The 20950-nt window shown below is 39.5% G+C and overlaps 1 protein-coding gene across 12 annotated transcripts in view; it reads left to right on the top strand.

Annotated features, from left to right (window-relative positions):
• ANKS1A (ankyrin repeat and sterile alpha motif domain containing 1A) overlaps positions 1 to 20950 on the top strand; it is a 117952-nt gene that overhangs the window by 46827 nt on the left and 50175 nt on the right. For all 12 annotated transcript variants that reach the window (XM_035123318.2, XM_035123322.2, XM_035123319.2 and 9 more), the window contains 3 exons: positions 1652 to 1692; positions 2579 to 2693; positions 4400 to 4941. In XM_035123318.2, coding sequence (XP_034979209.1) covers positions 1652 to 1692; positions 2579 to 2693; positions 4400 to 4941 — 698 coding nt within the window. The remainder of the gene's footprint in view (positions 1 to 1651; positions 1693 to 2578; positions 2694 to 4399; positions 4942 to 20950) is intronic.

The following is a 20950-nucleotide window of genomic DNA, read 5'->3' on the forward strand; positions in this document are numbered from 1 at the left end:
TTTTCAGCAGTTGACAGAATATCAGAATTGTGGGTCTATACCTGCTTTCAATAGGAACAATATTCTAAATTACTAGTGGCACTATGCTAAAAGCCTTGGTTTGCATGGAAACTAATCACTGCTGTTCAAAGGACAGCGTGTAAATCATGCACCCTGCTCCTATGCATATTGATTCGAAAGAAAGTCCTACTATGTTCAGTGGGACATACTGTACAGGCAATTCCACATGTACATGTGTTCAACTCTTGGATGACTGCATCTATGTCAATAATTCAATTTAAACTGCAAAAGGTGCAAAAATGGCTCCAAAACAGCACAAAAACTGCAAAAAATGTGTTGAAAATGGCTAGCATGTGCTGCTGGTTTTCCAGAGGTTTAGAGGGTGTTTACAGGCTTTTTAGATTATGTTTCCCATTATACATCTAGACCTGATAGATGGGAGGTAGCCTGCTCTTGATGGGGTTACACTCCTAGCTTGGGTACCCAGCTTAGGGGTACTTCTGGATCCATTGCTGTTGCTTGAGGCACAGGTGGTCTCAGTGGAGCAGAGTGCCTTCCATCAGCTTTGGATGGTGGCCCAGCTGCACCCCTATCTGGACAGGGATAGCCTAACTTATGTTGTCTATGCTCCAGTAACCTCTAGGTTAGATTACTGCTACGTTGGGAATCTGATGTGAGAGACCTACATAGTTCCAGTCACCACACACAGGAACCTTAGGGTCCCAAACAGTTCACTGCTGCAGAAGATAAAAGCTTCAGTAATACAGTTCTGGATGTTGATATATACCTAGGTTTTGCAGATACAGATACAGGTATATAAAAGTACAAGGAACCTCTGTCACCACAGTAATTCAAGATGTAATACAGACGCCAATTCCCTTCACAATACTCACTGACTGACTAATAAGCTGACAAGGATTGCCTCTTCCCATATGAGCTGACCCAAACCCTATGACAGAGCTTTCCAAACTTTTCATGTCGGTGACACACTTTTAAGACATGCATCATTTCGCGACACAGTAATTCAGTTTTACTAGCAAACCGGAGGTTAAACCAACCCCTTTCTAGCCCTGGGAGGAGCACGGGGAGTGTTTGCAAGACACATCTACGCACTGCAGCCGACACCCTTACGTGTCACAACACACAGTTTGGAAAGCTCTGCCTATGAAAGACATCTGAGGCCCTTGTCTGTGTGCTGCTTCTATCAGAAAGTAGATGATGAGGATTGAATGTGGGGCCTTCTGCATGCAAAATACATGCTTTCCTACTGAACTATGGTCCTTCGTAATTTTATGCAGCCCAACTTTTCCTATTGTTCTGCTGATAGTAATCTAGTTTTGAGACATAGTTCCCCAATTTTGACAGTTGCCTCCAAACAACTGTCCTCCAGGTAGGATTTATGTTGCTGTTCCCCTACCCCCGTTTTCTTTCTGAGCATAAACTACTCCTTTAGGCTATAAGCAGTTATCCACGTGATGGAGGAAAGTTGACACACTGCTTTGGAGGGCTGGAAAACCACCTGTCTGTTTGGAAACTGTATTTGAGTGATCCCACCTTCCACAGTTGCCTGCTGCCCTTGTCTTAACTGTTACTAGCCAAGGACAGGGATGCATAGTTTACATGTTTAATATTTTTATTTTTAAATTCTTAGGTGAATCATCTTCAGGTCCTGCCAGCAGTGTCCAGCCACAGGTAGAACAGGCTTGATCCTTACTATGCATTGAACCTAAATATAATGGGTACAAACAGCTTGGGAGGGAAATCTTAGTATTTTATGTTTACTGTAGGAGCAAAAACAATTTGCAGCTTATAGGCAAGTTAGTCAATATAGGTTTAAATGGTAAAGGACTGTACATGAAGGAAGTAGAAGAAGGAAAATGACTGTGACTTCCTTATGTGATGTATTTGCCTAGTGGGGAAAGATGTAATAAATTATGATGGGAAGTTGATTATGTTCTTTGAGGTCTGATGGGTTATTTGGAAAATGGAAGCAAAATGGAAACATGAACTCACTATTATTTACTTATTTAATTAAAAAATTATATACACTGCAGCTGACACACTAATGTGTTGTGACACACAGTTTGGAAAACACTGTTTTATAGAGAGATACTTTACTACTGGGCTACTTCTTCCCTGCCAAGATGTACTTGTAAGCTAAGGAGGTTATGGTCTTCCTGTAATGTCTGCATGTTTTGCAGAACAAACCAGATGGAAAGCCAAGTATGGTAGCTTCCTAGATTAACTTTCCAGTATAAGCAACAAACATATCATTTATGCATGTATTATATTTGCATCCCATATTTTCTTTAAAGAGCTCAAGGCATAGTATATAGTTCTTTCCCATGCTCAATTTTATCCACATAACAAGCTTATAAGATAGGTCAGGACATGTTTGATGAATATTGCTGTGGTAACATATTCAGGAAGGTTTGTCATGACCACCAAAAAGGGAGATGTGAAATCAAATGTAACAGAAAAAAGCAGAAAGTATTATTCTGGGTGTAGAGTTTGCGCTTTGGCACATGCTGCTTTGATAATGGCATTGGAACATAAATAATATAAGATCCCTTTACAGGCCTGGCCACGAAAAGGTCAGTCTTCCCAAGATTCCCAGTGGCCACTGAATTGCCAAGCTTCTTCTGACTTTTCTTCTAGTCATTCCGAGCAATATCCAAGTCCTGAATCAAAAGGTAAGTGCTCATTCAAAGTCTTTCCAATTTCACTTAAGTGTACTTAGAAAAGAGCAACACCAGTTTTTCTGACAGCAAGTTTCTCACAAGACTTTGCTCATGACAGACAATATTTTTCTGTTTGCTGTTTTGCTTTTAGGAGATGGAGAGCACACCCACTGTTTACTTGAACAGTGACCCTATTGTTGGCCTTCATTGCTGGCTTTGAGACAGTCAAATGTTCCAGTGTGCAACACACACTGTCAGCTGCTTCTCCACCCTCTTAATGTAGTGCTGCCAAATATTAGCATTATGTATAAATACCACATTAAATAGTCTCAGTCCTTGCACAAAAAAGTGGGAAGACCTTCTGCACTTTTATCTCTTTCTTGCCTCTGACCTTTAGCCAAGGCTGGATTAAAATGGTTGTGGTGCAGTTCCCAAAATAGGGCCCCCCTTTCTCTAAAAAAGGAACACATGGAATAAGGTACCAAATATAAGTATTGTAGTAGTATCTTAAAGCATGGTAAATTAATTATGGCATCATATTTTGTTGACTACAAAAGCGCTCTGAGTCTGTGGAGATTCACAGCTCTCAGCAAACCCTAAACAAAACCTTGATAAACAAAAAGAAAATACTCCGAGCACATGCAGTTTCACATTATAAACTCATTTAAGTCATAATTGTTTGTTTTTCACTTCCTGCCTTGGGCCAGTCACCAACTCTCAGCCTAGCCTACCTCACATGGCTGTTGTGGAAATATAGAAGGAGCTCTAAAATGGCTGCAAAGGGAGACTTAGGGCTTGAAAACTTAGGCATAACATTTTGATTCCTTTTACCAAGAGTGATATGTACTATAATAGGCTATGTTTTTGGTCCTGCCTCTTTCTGCCCTTTAAACACCATCACGAATTTAGCTATTAAGGACCTTTGTCTTGTAGTGAGGATGCTAGGTGGCGGGAGGTCTTTGAATTTCACTTTTACCTATAGTGAGTATTGGAAATTGTATTAATAAAACTCTCTTCACTGCAAACTTTTAAATAATTCATATCTGTCAATACTTTAAATCAGGTCCTTGTATCTGATATGAGACTTAGGTTTTAATTTGTTGTTAAGTGTCACATTTCAGCAGCAGTTCATATTGCAAGCAATAGGGCAATCCGCTCTATGTGGAGGAATTTGTTAATGAGAAGCAAGCTTTTGGTGGAGTTAACATCACTACAGAGCTCTTATTTCTCTTGCATAAGGAGGTGAGCTCAAGCCATTAGGGAAGGAAGCAGCTGTAGGGAGGAGGGGGAAATGTTTTTGAACTTGCAGGTTGTTTGCAGCTTTTATTTTCCCCCACCCAGTGCTCTGTGCCAAGGGTAGGGAGCACTGCTCTAAATAACACTTTGGCCTTTATGGAAATATCTTGTGTTCCAGGAGTCTCAGCCTGCCTCTCTCTCTGCAGAGTATAGTTAGCACTTCTCCAAACCTTATATAGCAAGGGCTGATTGTTAGTGTTAACAGGAATAAAATGAAACGGGGCGGGCTGCCAGATTGCATAAATCAGGCCAGTGTTTGGAATTTCATAAATGCTCTGACTTCGGGTACGATCTGAGCACTCAGAACAATACAGAACTGTTCTTTTTAATTTCTCCCTCTCAGTGAGGGAAAGCCGAAGCTCTGTTTCTTAATTTCTGTGTTTGGGCTTTGTTTTTTGTTTTTTTCTTCCATCTTACCGAAGACCAAAGGACGAGCAGCAACAGCCAAGCAGATGCCCAAGATGCCCAAGTTCTGGATCAGTTCTCAGGTCTGCTGCATGGTTCTTCTCCAGTCTGTGAAATAAATGAGGACCCTTTCAGACTTATTTCTGCTGTGGGCAAAGGAAGTACCGAGGGGACTGCTATGCAGCTTGAAGATGTTGAGGAATCCATATCGGTACAGACTAGCACTGCAGACCAAAATAAAGTGGTCTATTCAACTGTCCGCCATACCAGTGACAACAAGTTGGACCCTGAAACTTTAGCACATCCTCACTTGCCACAGCACCCTGGTGGTGCTGAGGAAGGAGACAAGAGCAGTGTTGTGGGCAGAGTTCACCCAGGAGGCAAGCCCAGAGCAGAACTCAAACTTAGCCGTAGCTTGTCAAAATCGGACTCTGACCTCTTGACCACCTCCCCAACAGAGGACGATACTATGGGGAGCAGAAGTGAATCACTTACCAATTGTAGTGCTGGAAAGAAAAGGCTGGAGAAATCACCTTCATTTGCTTCAGAGTGGGATGAGGTAAGGCTGACCTTGACCTTATAAATCTGTTTTCAGTGGAATATTGTCGCAAGAGTTGATTTTAATACTGCATTTGGGAGGGTAAAAAGATTGGAGAGGATGCTATTTGTCATATCTCTGTTTTACTTCCCCTTTTGTAGATAATTACAATTTATCCTCATAAATTGAACCTGGAGCTCTGAACATGGTTGGTGCAGAATTGAGGGGAGGGGGGCTTAAAAGATTTTTTAAAATATTGATTGAAATTCAGGTTCAGGGTGTGAATTCCCTTGGCTTGTCTGTGACTTTGTAGAATGAATTCTGTACTGCTCGGGTGGGGGGGAGGAAACTGAAATTGCTGGAGAATCAGTTGTCACATTGGAAAAGCTTCCACAGCTTATTCTCTCTAGAATAGCTTGTAGAAAAGAGTGGGTCACATATCTAGGTCACCACTGTCTGCTTTGTATAAATGAGAAGTCATCAGTAAAGATGAGGAGTTCCTAAATACTTTTGCACAGGTAGCATAAAAGAACTAGTTCAGAAGATTAATGGAAAGCCAGCTTACTGTTACATGCTCAAGACCACTAACTGGTTAAATTTGCTGATAGAAAGTTGCCTTAGTGAATAACTCAGCTAAGATTAAGTGTCCCTCTTGAAGCTTCACCACAGCATTACTGAAGCATTCTTCAGTAATGCTGATTCTACGGACTCTAAAAGTAGAGTCACATGAAAGATGCAAGTATAAACTGCTTCTAAATAACTGAGGGTCAGTTCTGAGTAACTGCATGTCCAGTCTAAAATGAATGTAAAGGGAATTAGCTTGTCTGGCAAATTACATCCATTGTGGGTTGAAATAATGGAGTCACTATTTATGTAAAAGAATCACTATTTATATAGTTCAGTGGCATGTCTTTGTAATCATAAGAAATAGATTAACCTTTATATTAAATGATTATTTAATCTGCACATTTGGAAATATGATAATTTACTTAAAATAACAAGAGGGCCTGTCCTGTGCCCACCTAGCCAGGGTGACAGTGGGATATAGTTTCCAAAAATACTGTGAACATGGGATTATTTTGGAAGCATTGTTCTCCAAATCTAACACTATATGTATTCTGTGTCTTCTTATTGAATTAATACTGCCTATTTAAAAAAAGTAGAACTTTTTCCTTTACCAAAACTACATAGGTAGCAAATGATAAACCCGAGGAGGGGGTGGGCTGATAGGAAGGAGTGGGGGGGCAGGGGAGGAGAGGGGGGATGAAAAGTTCATGATTCCCTGTGTGTATCTATCTTCACTTAGGACTTTCATTAGCCCAAGCAGTGTTATGCAAACAAGTCCATATACTTATGGAGTCATATGCCACAGCATTTTTCTTCTTGCTTTGTCTGCAAAAGGCTAGTCCATCACATGACGAAAGTATAGGAAGTTGTAGGAAGAGCAATTGGGAGTGGAACACATTTAATCTATGGTTGAGGTCTAGCAGATTATACTTGCAGATTTTGTGCTAGCTCTGAGTTCATTGTTTTTGTGGATTCAGTACACTGCCCTTTTGTGCTCTAATGTTTTCAGGTATCTGCAATCCACATGCCTAAATTTTTACCTGTCAAATAATCACCTCCATGTCTGACAGCTGAAGGAAGTATCAGGCAAAATTAATATAATCAGCTGACTGCATAAAAATCTATGTTTTACAAAACAGCAGAATTGTCTTTCTATAAGGAATTGGATTCTTTTAATATTGAAACAATAAAAATACCTGTACTAAGCATCAGAAACAAATATTTGTTTTATCAAGGTGGGTGATTATGCACAGTGGTGTGTTTTGTTTGCACTGCTGTGGATTAATGCCATGACTGATAATTTTGTGCTGTTTGCTGGAACTGCTACATATGATTCAAATTTATGTTAGGAGTAAATATATTACATTGCATATAATAACAGTTCTTGGTCTGGAAACTGTCTCATGCATTGCAAAGATGAATACTGCCATTAACACTTACAGTTTTGATCTTAGTTACTAACTCCTATCTAAATATTTTGTGTTGGAAAATTATAAATGAGTGCAACTGCTGTCTAAACTTGTATATAGTGGCCGTAAAAAGTTCAAGATGTTCTGTTTCCCAAACAGGGCGTTGAAGTGCTTTCACAATACCTTTCCAATGATGTTTTAATGTTCAGTCTGTTTCTTTCAGAATTATTGGTTACATCATCTTTAAAGACTCTGATTGGGGTCAGTGATACTAGGACTATAGAGAACTGCTGGAACAGTTACTCATCCTGCTGTTCTGTACTAATGGTTATTTGCTGTTCCATCTGTGTTCTGATGGTAGTCTAGGCTGCATTTTGAAAAAATAAAGCAAGTCCAGCTCTTGACTCTTGTATTTGGTAGCTATTTAGCAGAACACTAATTGCTGTTAAAATAACTGCTTTTCCTCATATGCAGTTTACTGGGCTGGTAAAATAGACTTATCCTTTCATATGAGATCATACTCCTTCCTCTTCTCCATGTGGAATCCCTCTTTCCTTGTCAGCATTAACCATTATCTAGCTGGGTCTAGATGAAGGCTGGTATCCAACAAAGTCATCCTGTTAGTGCAAGGAATTCTGCTTTCAACACAGAATTTCCTCTCCTGCTCCAAATAAATAAAAAAATTGTCCAGTAGCACCTTAGAGATCAACTAAGTTTGTTCTGGATATAAGCTTTTGTATGCATGCTTATACCCAGAACAAACTTAGTTGGTCTCTAAGGTGCTACTGGACAATTTTTTATTTATTTCGCGACTGCGTCAGACCAACAGGGCTACCTACCTGAATCTATCTGCTCCAGATAGTTCAAGGAACCCCCAGAACAGATTTAGGTACAACCTGAAACCTATGCTGACTAGAGATTAATCCACTGTGGTCTGCAGTCTCCATCTTTAGGCTGAGTTATATCCAGACCAGCCAAACTTTTGCTCTTCCTCTCTTCACTAACCCTCCTGCTTCTGCACAGGATCCAAACAGATGAAGAAAAGCTTGCTCATTATTTTGTGACATGTTGCTTCCTCCTAATAAAGCTGTTGTGGATTTTTGCATATTTTACTTGTGAACCAAGGCACCTTCTTTTTGCTTTCACTGATTTTATATGGAAATAAGTATGGTTAACTTAATCTGAATGTAACTCAGTGCACATTAAAGTTGTTAGGTTAGCTTTTTAACCAGGAGTTTAGTACTGGTTTGCAACCATGTTTAATGTAACTCTTTACAGATGCAAAGCTTTCTCATGATTAACACTGACAAGGAGAGGGAAATAACTCAAGTGTGGGGAGATTGAAATTTATTCATAATTTCTTAAATAGTTAGCTAAGTGGAAGTTATATCTGCATTAGGCATCATTAGAAATTTATGTTCTCTTAAAATACCTTGATACTTTCATGAAAATCCTGTGTTAATATATTGATCCTATCATTCATTCTTTCCAAATACAGTTATTGGATTCAAATCAGATGCTTCTCAAAGGATCCTAATGTGGTATACTGTAATATAAATCTGGCTGTAGTATGTTTGTGAATTATATTTGTGAATTCTGTCTCTTCAGAATCTGGTCGGTATTGCTACTTAGTGGCCTCTTTTAGAGAAGAAATTGTGTAATATGTTCAGCTAAATGTTGAAGCTGCTGTGGTTAAAATAAAGTTTGGATGAGAGACTTTTAGATGCAAATCACAATTCAGTAATTAAACTGCTGATCAGCTTCTCTTAAATTACTGAGTCTTAGGTGAATCTAGACCATAACTGTCAAGTCTCCCATTTTTTGCGGGAATTGAAAAATATCCCATAAATCCCCTGGATTTGCAGCTCCTGCTGGCACCGGCGACCATGTCCCGGCTCCCGGCTGGCTGCTCGCTCACTTGGCTTTGGAAATTGCCTCTGCACATGCCTGAGCATACGCAGAAGTGATTTCTGGTGCCCAGACATGCAGACACGGGCAGCCCAGCACCCGAAGTTGCTACTGCACATGTCTGGACATGCGCAGAAGCGACTTCCGGTGCCGTGCCACCGCTGATCCCTTATTTTCCTATCCGGAAGTTGACACCTATGATCTAGACTCAGGAAAACAAACATAATAGAGAAACTGATTTTGGCCTAAGGTACATGAAAGTGATGGAATCTGTAAGTACAGTATAGAGTCATGGGATACAACTGAGAATGACCAAAGTTAACAGAGTAAGTGCTAGGGTGTAAGGCATGTACAAGCAGGGCTTTTTTCCAGCCAGAACTCGCTGGAACTCTGTTCTGGCACCACTCAGGTAGGCACCATTGCCATTATAAGAGAACAAGGAAGGTGTTCATGATGAGTTCCGGCACCTTTTTCTAGAAAACTAGCACTGTGTATAAGTTAGGTTAAAATGGGAAGGAATAACTTGTTTATAGGTGCTCACTTTCGTTCCCAACCTGAAGCTGCATAAGGCAGAGCTCTGTCCTACCTTGAGCCCTTAAGTAAGACAGATACCGCTGGCTTGGCAGTAAGAGCCTTTTCTGAGCCAATGGGGCACACTATATACCTCAGATCCTGTGCCAATTTGTAGGCTTGTTGAATGGCAAAGGCTGAAGTGTGCACCCTGACAATGGCTTAAAAGCAGGGTGTAGAAATATCAAAGGAAGAAGCAAAACATAATATAGCAGAACCTTGCTTATTGCCTCGCTTCACTGTGGAATAAATTAAGGATTGAATTTATGTCTGAAGTGGGCTGTAGTTAGTATAAATATTTGAATGCCTTTAAACTTAGCTGAAGGCTAAAGTGGTAAATTTGTTTCTGTAATCTGCTCATAAATATTCAGCTGACGTGAATTCAGTGTGCAGCAGTCAAAGCACACTAAATTTTACATAATGTGAATAAATTGCTCTTGTACTTGAAGGTTGGAGTAGGATGTGTGACGCCTCTGCCAGGATGTGAAATGCTGGCATCCCAGTTTCAGAATCATGTTTAACTTGTATATATGCATTTTTTCAGGTGTAGAACAACTTTAGACTCCACTTTGTATGGCTTTGATGTCCCATTCAAGCAAATGAGCAAAACAATACTTAATACTTATTTTTACTTATTTATGAATGGGTGTGCTCACCATGTCTCACCTAGTAATGGGCTGGATGAGAGCTAATAATCTGAAAATCAATCCAAACAAGACTAAGACACTTGGTGGGTGGTTCCCTTGACCAGATGGATGGGATCAGAGTAGATATGCAGCTTGGAGGTAATTTTGAATCAGTTCCTGTTGTTGGAGGCTCAAGTGGCCTTGGTGGCACTGAGTCTCTTCCACCAACTTTAACTGTTAACTATGCTGTGGTTCTAGGGGATGCGGGTGGCACTGTGGGTTAAACCATAGAGTCTAGGGCTTGCGAATCAGAAGGTCGGCGGTTCGAATCCCTGTGACGGGGGTGAGCTCCCGTTGCTCAGTCCCAGCTCCTGCCAACCTAGCAGTTCGAAAGCACGTTAAAGTGCAAGTAGATAAATAGGAACCGCTACAGAAGGAAGGTAAACGGCGTTTCCGTGTGCTGCTCTGGTTCGCTAGAAGCGGCTTTGTCATGCTGGCCACATGACCTGGAAGCTGTACACCGGCTCCCTCGGCCAACAACGCGAGATGAGCACCACAACCCCAGAGTCGGTCACGACTGGACCTAATGGTCAGGAGTCCCTTTACCTTTTTATGCTGTGGTTACCACTAGGTTAATTACTGCAATGCATTTTGGGGGGGGGGGCTTCCTTTGAACAGGCCTGTGCAGAGTGTGGGGGCAGCTGAGTACATTTCTCCCGGGCCTCGGAGGGCTAAGCCAAGAACAGGCGGCCTCTTTGTTTGAGTTTATAACTTTATTCTAACAAGACTCCCACCCCAGACCTCATAAAAGCTCTGCATGGGGCTGCCTTTGAAGATGGTTCAGAATAGGCAGCAATTTCAAAATTCAGCTGCCAGATTTTTTTTTAATAATAATTTTTATTGGTTTTACAACAAAAAACAGCACAAAAAGAAAAAAGAAAAACAACAACACACTAATACAATAAAGTACAATAACATCACAATAAAAAGAAACACAAAAATCCAAATAGTCAATCCTTTTCTTTTAACGTTATATAAGGGGACTTCCTCAAGTTCCCTCCATCTGCGGTTCATTTCTCCTTTATCTTTAGCAATTTCCAATTCATTGTTAAAAATTTCTTACAATTTCAAATCTCTCATGCGTCTGTTTATATTCACATAATTCCTAAATCCACAGTTTCTATACCCTTCTAAATCTAATCTTAATATACAATTTTAGCATATTTTTAAAAGTAGATTTTAAAGTCTTTCCACTCTTCGTCAGTCGTTTTTTCTCCCCGGTCGCGAATTCTCCCGGTCATCGCAGCCAGTTCCATATACTCCATCATCTTCATTTGCCAATCGTCCACTGAGATTGTTGACTGGTACAGAATGGTCTGTACATGTAACACCAATTCTGGAACAACAAAACTGGCTTCCAGTTAGTTTCATGTCTCCAATTCAAGTTCTCCTCGTAACCTATAACGTATTCTGCAGCTTAGGCCCCCGGTACCTCAAAGACCACATCTCCCCTCATAAACCAGCTTGGACCCAGCTTGGACCCAGCATTCATAATCTGAATCCTTCTCCATGTGACCCCCTCCATAGCAAGTTCGGAGAGTGGCAGCATGAGAATGGTGACTCCTTGCTTGTGGGATACTCCTTGCTTGTGGGATACTACCACAGATGGCCTGGTGCCATCTTTATCTATTTTTAGGTGCCAGGCAAAAACTCCTGTTTTTCCAGGGCCCTCGATTTGAATTTGTGGCTTTGTTTAGTGGGCAGAATCTGTAAGACCTGTCTTGTCTATATTGATGTGTTTTTTTTTCTTTCAGAGTATATAGGTGTACTTTTAGGTTTCTATTGATTGTGTTTGCTATAATCAGTTTTAGTGTTCATACTGTTTTTGTATTTTGTTGTTGGTCACCTTTGTGAATAAAGTGACTAAGGCAACAACTAAATTTAATTCAGAGACATCATAATGAAAATTATATGCAAGGGATTTCAGCTAATTCTGAAATCCAGTTGTGCTTATATACAACAATTTTAGGGACATCAAAACAGAGTGGACTGAAGCAATATCTTTTACAAACAACAGAATATCCAAGAAATTAGAAAATACAAAGGGTGGTATCTAACTAAGTTGCACTCAAGGTAGACTCATTGAAATCACTTAAGTACCGTAATTAATTTTAGTGATCAGCTCTGTTTATGACTTAGTTGGGTTCAAATCCCCACTCAGCCATGAAGCTCAATGGTTAACCTTGGGCCAGTCACTGTCTCTCAGCTTAACCTTTCTCACAAACTTGTGAGGATAAAATGAGGAACAGGAGATCTATGTATGCCACCTTGAGCTCTTTGGAGGAAAGGTGGGATAAAAATGTAATAAACAATGTTTAAAATTTGTCTGGTCCTGCTTACAATACACATCTCTTGTTCCCCTAACTTAATAATCCCTTTTATATTATTATTTATGATTTTCAGTTTTATATATTTCAATCATTTTACAGTCATTTTACCATTTCTAAACTTGACTTCTTCCCCCCCCCTCTTTCTGCGGTTCTTTAAATTTATTTTTAATATTTTCTGCAAATCCAAATTAACTTAATTTACTCATCTACTTTAAATATATACTCTTATAAAGCTGTAGGCTATTACAATAATCCTGCCAATGTTCTTATCTGTTTACAGGTTGTTTGTAAATATTCCATAAACTGTTTCCATTCTTTTATAAAATGTTTGTTATCTTGTTTTCTTATTTTTCTGGTAAATTTTGCCATTTCTGCATATTCCATAAGTTTTTGTATCCATTCTTCTTTTGCTGGGACTTCTTCTTCTTTCCATCTTTTGGGCAAGTAACATTCTTGCCTCTGTAGTCACATACATTAATAAATTTCTATGCAGTTTGGGTAGCTCTGTCCCTATAATTCCCAAAAGGAAAGCTTCTGTTTCATAATTTGTGAAAGTTTAAACTGCTTGCATCGGTTTTATGGGGCATCCTGTAAATGTACCAGTAATTTTAACAGAAAATGTTTTATGCTGTTACAGTTTGCACATTATGCTGTTACAGTTTGCACATTGGGGACCTGTATGGTTTCCAAACATGTGTAACCATGACATATTGTGAGACACATGTTGCATATGCAGTTCCCCACACAGAGGTCATCTAGGAAAAATGTGATGCGTAAAGTAGGCTGTAGAGACACCAGAACTGCAACTCATTTGTGCATCTTTGTGTAGCTTATGTAAAACCAGCCCATGGACTCTCCATATTATGTAGATCAGCTGCATCCAGGACTGGAAACACTGCCAGCTTGACTGGGCGTGTAGAATACTTGTGCCAAGGATTCTCAGATATTTGTCACTTCTGATTTTAGATCAGATATATATCACCTTTACCACATTATCCCACATTGCTCCCCCCCCCTTTTTAGTGTACAGTCATACCTTGGAAGTCGAACAGAATCCGTTCCGGAAGTCTGTTTGACTTCCAAAACATTCAAAAACCAAATCATGGCTCCTGCAGCCAATCAGAAGCCCTGTCGGACATTCAGATTCCAAAAAAACATTCACAAAGCAGAACAATCTCTTCCGGATTTGTGGTGTTCGGGAACCAAAATGTCTGAGTTCCAGGGCGTTCGGGATCCAAGATACGACCGTACTTTGCAACTTTTCCTTTTGCCTTCTGCATGGACCTTCCTATAGTTCCCAGTTGGTTCCTAGTCTGTCTTTAGAATACGTGCTCATTTATTTGCCTTGCAACAAGAAGTCATGTGAAGCAAGGCTTTTTGCAACTGAACCTTGCAATATATATATATGGTTTGTATTGCAAGTACACAAATCTATAGAATATCATCACTGTAAATACTTTAAACTGCAGACATCCTGTTAGACCACCTGCTTTGATTTTCAGTTTCTTAGCTTTGTGGAGCTTGAGCCAACATGAGAAAACTTTAATTCTGATCTGACAGATTTTGGGGCATTGAATATAGAATTCTTGTTCTTGCACTAACTAAAGATCACATGTTGCTAGAGCACTAGTTTTTTTGTTCGCATGAATTTGCAGTATAAAAAAATTGTTATATGCATCGGCAAACATTTGTCAGGTGAATTGGAAAAGTTTCTGGTAAACGCTGCCACTATATGGTGAAAAATGAAACTACACATTCTTTTTTAAAAGCAGCATTAATTTATTTCTCTGTGGAGGGGTGACTCTTCTTCAAAACATGTTTTGCTTTTCTTGAAAATACATGGATGATTCTTCAGTCATCCGTGTTTTGTTTCAGAGCTTCATTCATATCCCAAGCTTATTCCATATTCCCAACTGATCTTTACCTGACTGCTTAGGATCTAGTTTGCAGTCTATGTTGCTAACCTTTCCATCGTGATCCATTCAGGACGAAAGTGAGCTGTCTGATTTATTTGAAAGGAAAGGCTGCCAGGGTACATATTTTTGCTAAAATTGCTATGTCTTTAGTCCATGTCCAGATAATATTCCTTGTTAAGGGAAGGCCATGCATTTGGTTAGGTAATTTGTAAAGCATGCAACTTTATTTTATTACTTTGAATTCAGATTAATAAGAATAGTATTAAATTTTCAAGTCTTCAATATTGGTGCTGCCAAGCTCTTAACAGGCAAGCCAACTATATTATGTATATGTGGAATGAAATAACAGTGAACATACAAACCTATAATTCTGTGGCATGAAGCTGCTGACCAAATTAGCCAAGCATCATAAACTGCCCTGGCTTTGCTCTCTGTGTAGTACTGTAATTGCTATCTTGTGGAGTCCTGGTTTTGGTTTATAGGAAGGATAGTGACAAGTAATATATTACCTTAATTATGCATTGGTTTTCGATTCCCTTAAAACTTGTGGTCCAATGTGGTCATGTAATTCATAAACTGAATCTTACGGTTTTTACTGCTCTTGGCTACTGAGAAGAATATGACTTCATATTTTCCTTTTACACTTCTCAAATGCTAAAGCTGTCCTTCATTGGTAGCTTTTCACATGTTCTGGGACATATTACTTGGCTTTGCCTTTCTAAAGCAATATCAGCATTAACTTATTTGCAGCTGATTTACCTGAAATCTGTTTCTGCATGTGTATAAATGAACATAATTTTATTTGTGCATTTATTCTGTACATGCTCTTTATGGTATCCACAGCGTTATTGCTATGGCTGGTGGCTAATGCAAATAAAGTTTCCAGCGCTTTAAAACTGAAAGTATGAGAATAATTTTGGTTTTGGTCTTATGTTGTGCTTACTTTTCTATGGACCAACATGGATTGTATCTATGATCACACAAAAAGCATTCTTTGTGGTGTTTCTAGTTTCATTACATGCCAGGAAGCAATGAGAAGAAATAACAATGTATTGGAAGCCATATTTGTAGAGGTCTGCCAGACCTATGGATTGCTAGGAAATAATCTGATTACCATTTTTTTCTCTTCAGGAAGTGCTACTTCTCTATAGCCTGGGGTAGGCAGGCTTCATGTTTGGGGTTTTTTTTTGCTAGAACATGAGAGACTAGAAACAGATGCAAGAAGCAGATGCTTAGAATTAAAGAATTCTGATACTAGAAGTTTTATTTTACAATGCCAAAGCTGAACTGAACCCTTTCACAAACAGAAACACACACACTTTTTTGTTTGGCTTCTGCAGATTCAGCAGGATGACAGAGTAATTTTGTTGTCATTGTTAAACTGGGAGTCAGAAATTCTTGCTGATCTGCTTCAAATCACCTAGAGATCTTTCAATAGGTTCTGATCTACCTTCTGCCCACTCCTGTTTTAGGCTGTCTTGAAATAGGCTCTATTTTCAAAATGAAAACAGCACTTTAGGTTTAGTTGAGGCTGTTAGTGCTCAGCAGCTTCTTAGCCTGCAGTGCATTGTAAATTATATTTTACAATGTGCCCATATGCCAAGATCTTAGGCTCCATAAAGCCTATTTATTAGCTTTGCCTTTTTCTAAATTATATTTGTGTCAAGAGGTTTTTTTAAAAAAAATTGAGCATATGAAGTTATAGCTTCCTCAGAAAACAGAAAAAAGAGACTAATTGCATTAAAATACAGGCAACTCCCCATTTGTGCAGGGGTTGCGTTCAGGGTCATTGTGCATGTCAGCATTCGTGCGTAAGCCTGTTCCACCGCTGCCCCGGGGCTGAGACCAATGCACGTGTCAGCAGTTGCCCGTCAATTGGACATGCACAAAATGGTCACCGCCTGTATTAAATTTTTTTCAATTAGATTAAGAAAAAAATGTTGGCTGTGTTCTCGCCTTTATTTTAAAACTAATTTACTTAGAACTCAATCTCAGGAAAAAACAAGGCTCTTCTCAAACTGAGATTTTTTTGTATGGCTCATAATTAAGCTAAAGCAAGAATGAAAATGCAGTTTACATTTACTAATTTCTGTGAGTCTCTTTGCGTCAACTTTGTACAACAGCACAAGTATACTGTACCTGTAAATTGATTTTGATCATTAGTAGCTAAGTAAATAAATCCTAAGAAGCTTGGCTGTTGTTTGGCTGTTGTTTTGTCCCAACAGTAATGTAGGGTCACCATATTTCAAAAAGTGAAAATCCGGACCCAAAAGTTATTGAGCTTTTAGTTTTTGAGCTATTTTTAGTGAAATTCGCCAAAATCTACACTTCCGACATGGGTTGCCATACATCCAGATTTTCCCAGACATTTTTCTGATTCCCACCCAGACACTGTTTCTGACGACCAAATCCTGGTCATGTTTGGGAAATTCCAAACATATAGCTACCCTACTGTAATGAGAAGCATAGTATAGCATTCCACATCCATACGGCCTGTGTTTTAGGTTTTACTGTACAATTAACTATTATCTAAATTCGAATTAAAAAATCCTTCTATTAGCACCTTAGAGACCAACTAAGTTTGTTACAGTATTGGTATGAGCCTTCGTGTGCGTGCACACTTCTTCAGATACACTGAAACAGAAGTCACCAGACCCTTATACAGTCATACCTCGGTTTAAGTACGCTTCGGTTTGAGTATTTTCAGTTTAAGTACTCCGCGGACCCGTCTGGAACGGGTTAATCCACTTTCCATTACTTTCAATGGGAAAGTTTGCTTCAGGTTAAGTACGCTTCGGGTTAAGTACAGACTTCTGGAACCAATTGTGTTTGTAAACTGAGGTACCACTGTATATAGTGAGAGGGTGGGTGGGGGGTATTACTCAGAAGGGTGGTGGGAATGGGTGATTGGCTGATAGGTGTAGTTTTACAGGAAAAAGCAAGGGGTGAGATGGCTAAAAATAGTTTTATCATGTATAATGAGATAACAATCCAATGTCTCTATTCAGACCAGGTCTCTCCATGGTTTTAAGTTTGGTAATTGGTAAGTTGGTAATTGGCAATTCAGCAACTTCTCTTTCCAGTCTATTTCTGAAATTCTTTTGTAATGAGACAGCTACTTTGAGATATTGTATATAGAATGTCCTGGGAGATTGAAGTGTCCGCCTACTGGTTTCTCTGTCTTGTGATTCTTTTATATGATATTTTATACAACTTTTCAGCTGTAGCCCAAAATATACATGTAGTCAGGGCTTTTTTGTGGCACCACTCACTTTTTGCTGCCTGTGGCACCCAATTTGTGACACTTATATGATCAATATATAAGTACTGACACCTCACATTTTTTCCAAAAAGCACTGCATATAGTTCTTCCGCCATGTCTTCCACCCACTGTCTTGCTGATTACTTTTTTTACTATATTGCTATCACAAATCCCTGCTTCAAATAAACACAACCTCGTTCCCATAATCGTTAAACCAGTCACTACTGGGTAATATTACCTCATATGCATTGATTTTATAGGAGAGAATAATTGAAGTTCCAGTAGTAAAACATTGTTCCTTAGAGTTCCATGATAGTTGACAGATGCACTGAACTGTAGTGGGAACACACAATGCAGGCAAGAGAAGCAACTTGTTACTTTCAGAGCTGCTTGACATTTTATGTAATGGCCCCAGTTTGACTGGGGAAAAACAACAGAAAAGAGAAACACTTGGGGATGCACTCTATAGATATGCTGTTGATACTCCCTGGAACCTCATGCAAAGGTACATACACCAAGTTTTACGTGGCAGCAGCAAGTCCAGGTAAGCTTGGGAGAAGCATGTGAAAGCTTTGATCTGTGCTGGGTTGACTCTATTGCATGAAGACTGGCAACTTGTCAAATGCTTCCAAATATATTCCTGCAATCATTAGAATGAGAAATCTTGCTTTTTTCAAAGATAAAGTTTTGCACCATGGATTGCTCACACGTTAAATTCCCTGGTAGCAGTTCACCTCCCACAGTTTTGGAAGCCGTTAAACCAGGTTGACTTGCAACAGCATCACCATTTCCTTTTTATACTATTTTGGATTTATAATGTTAGTACAGTTAGATGCTTGTTACGTAGCAATAGGAATGATTTGTCTTTTTTAAAGAAACTGTCAAGGCAGCAAACTGTATGTTGCTCCTTTTCTGTATCACTTATAAACATTGATCACAGAGAGACCTTTTATTTTGAAATAATTGTCAGCCTATCTGCAGATAGTTACTACACGTACCATATGTAAACCACAACATGCACTGAGCTGTGTCTCCCCGCTGTACTGTTTTTTATATGAATGGCTGTGCACAAGCATGGAATTTTATGCTTGGCACAGAAATCTGTAACCCAAGGGCTAAAAAAAGAGAAAAGAAATATCAATGTTCTTGGCCTTATGGGGATGGCAGTAGGCTCAAAGGGATAGCTAGATTAACCTCAGAAGCAGTTCATAGGATTGTTAGTGATCAGAAGCCGGGGCTTCAGACACATCACCCAAAAATTAAACAGCGATTTCTGAGGTTGACTTGAGAACTACTTAAAGCAAAATGCAGACAAAAATAGCACGGACAAACCAGGAAGCAGCTTTGCCTAAAGCAGCTCTCATGCCAAAATGCTCAATGACTTTTTAAATTCAGGGGTTATGGGGGGTTCTACATGGGGAAACTGTTTCAATGGGATTTCGTGAGAAGTATCTAAGCGGGAGGGGGTGCACACGCCCTTCGGTCCCTGTTTGTCAGTTTGATACTGACGGCCTTGCAGCACTAAGGCAGAACTAGTGCCATTTGTGATGCATTTTTAATTATTTCATCAAAACTGAAGTAACTTGGCACAAAAGGGAGTCCTACGCTTTCCCTTCCTTGAAGTTCATTGAGCTATTTTTTATCCTTAAAAACACTCTTGAAACAGATTAGCAGAGACTGGGGAAAGCAAGGTGGGCAGCCTTGAAGCATCCCTCAGGGCACTTACCTTTTTACCGAAGAATTTTATGTTTAAGTGTTTTATGCATCAGCTGGGATTGAAGAGGCAAAAGATATTAACAGACATGGAAGTTCTGTTTGTTTTCCAGCACAGAGTATGTCAAGCTGCTTTTGTTAGTGCATGCTAAATGAAGCCTTTTGGCGAATGTCCACATTTCCACTAAGGGAGGGGCACAGCTGTTCTAAATGGAGGGACTTTGTTAGGCTTAAATGCTGAGGCACTTGCGTGTTGGATGTGCATAATAGGATTTGTCGGTGGAGTGATAGAAGAGCAGAGCTAGTTACTGTTACCAAAATGGACTGTTTACTTGGACTCCTCTATTTCTCCCACCCCACCCCACCCCAAAAATCTACCGCCAACATTTTTGGATAACAAAGCATTGAGCTAGTGAAGGCCTCAAAGCATCTGTAAATCTCTGACCCTCTAGATTGCAGCTGTTTTTCAAGGGTGAACTTGAGGTGCCCTTTGAAAATTATGAATGTCATAAATACAGTAATACGTATAGGGAATTGTTGCCAGGTGGGCCACAGAGAATAGGTACTTGAATTTGCCTAGTGGTTTACTATTTAACTTGATTATAAACCTGTGGGTTTCACAAGGCCCTTCAGATATTAAGTCATCTGAGGGTGTTTTCCTTTTTAAAAGAAGCAACCCCAAAGTTCTCATATGAGATTTTTTGTGCAATGTAAGCAAGTGTGTGTATGTGGGGAAGGAGAAAATGGGTCGTGTATCATCTGAACACAGTTGAACATGTGATTTGGATCCAAGGATCTCTAGCATGACTGAAATGTCACTTCAACTCATGTAAGGGGGAGAAAGATTGTACTCTGAGCCTCTACACCAGACATGGCCAAACTTCTCCCTCCAGATGTTTTGGGACTACAATTCCCATCATCCCACTGGTCCTGTTAGCTAGGGATGGTGGGAGTTGTAGTCCCAAAACATCTGGAGGGCCAAGTTTGGCGATGCCTGCTCTACACAATATCACGCAAGGTAGGCTTTTCACAAAGCACTGAGCTACAATCAGGAAGAGAGAGCAAGATACTGTAGTCCCATTTCATGAGTAGGGCATTGCTCATGTGTCTTGAGATCCAAGCTCTGCAATATATGCTTTTGGGAAAAGCATACTTTTAGACTTTTCTAAAACAAGTTCTCTGCACTCTTATACATATTGGCATTTGTCAGGAATAAAAAGACTTCATACTGTCATCTGAAATAACTGATCAAAATCCATGTTTCTATTGGGTCATCTTATGTACTCAGGAAACAATTTTATTGGGTTTGACTGTTTTGTGTATACTGTATTGGATTTAAAAATGCTTGTCTTTGTGTTTCTTTTATTCTTGCACCCCCATGGTCCTCATGACTGCAATCTAAGAAAGCTCCTTTCAGGATGTTGCCCCCAAAGAAATACATAAAGTAACTATCTGTAAAGTACTCACTTCTTACAAGTATGAGAAACAGAAAATCTGAAAATAGTTTAGTGCACTAAAAACATTGGGAACCCTATTTCCACATCTGCTTTTGAGTATCTACCTCAGTTTAATGCTAAATTGCACAACCAACCATAGAAGTTGTAGAATAGTTTAAAACTTTACCTGCAGTGCTTAAGACCAGGAGGCAACTCATTGGACAAAAAAGAAA

This window comes from Zootoca vivipara, chromosome 7 (genome assembly GCF_963506605.1).
Source record: "Zootoca vivipara chromosome 7, rZooViv1.1, whole genome shotgun sequence".
Classification (NCBI taxonomy): domain Eukaryota; kingdom Metazoa; phylum Chordata; class Lepidosauria; order Squamata; family Lacertidae; genus Zootoca; species Zootoca vivipara.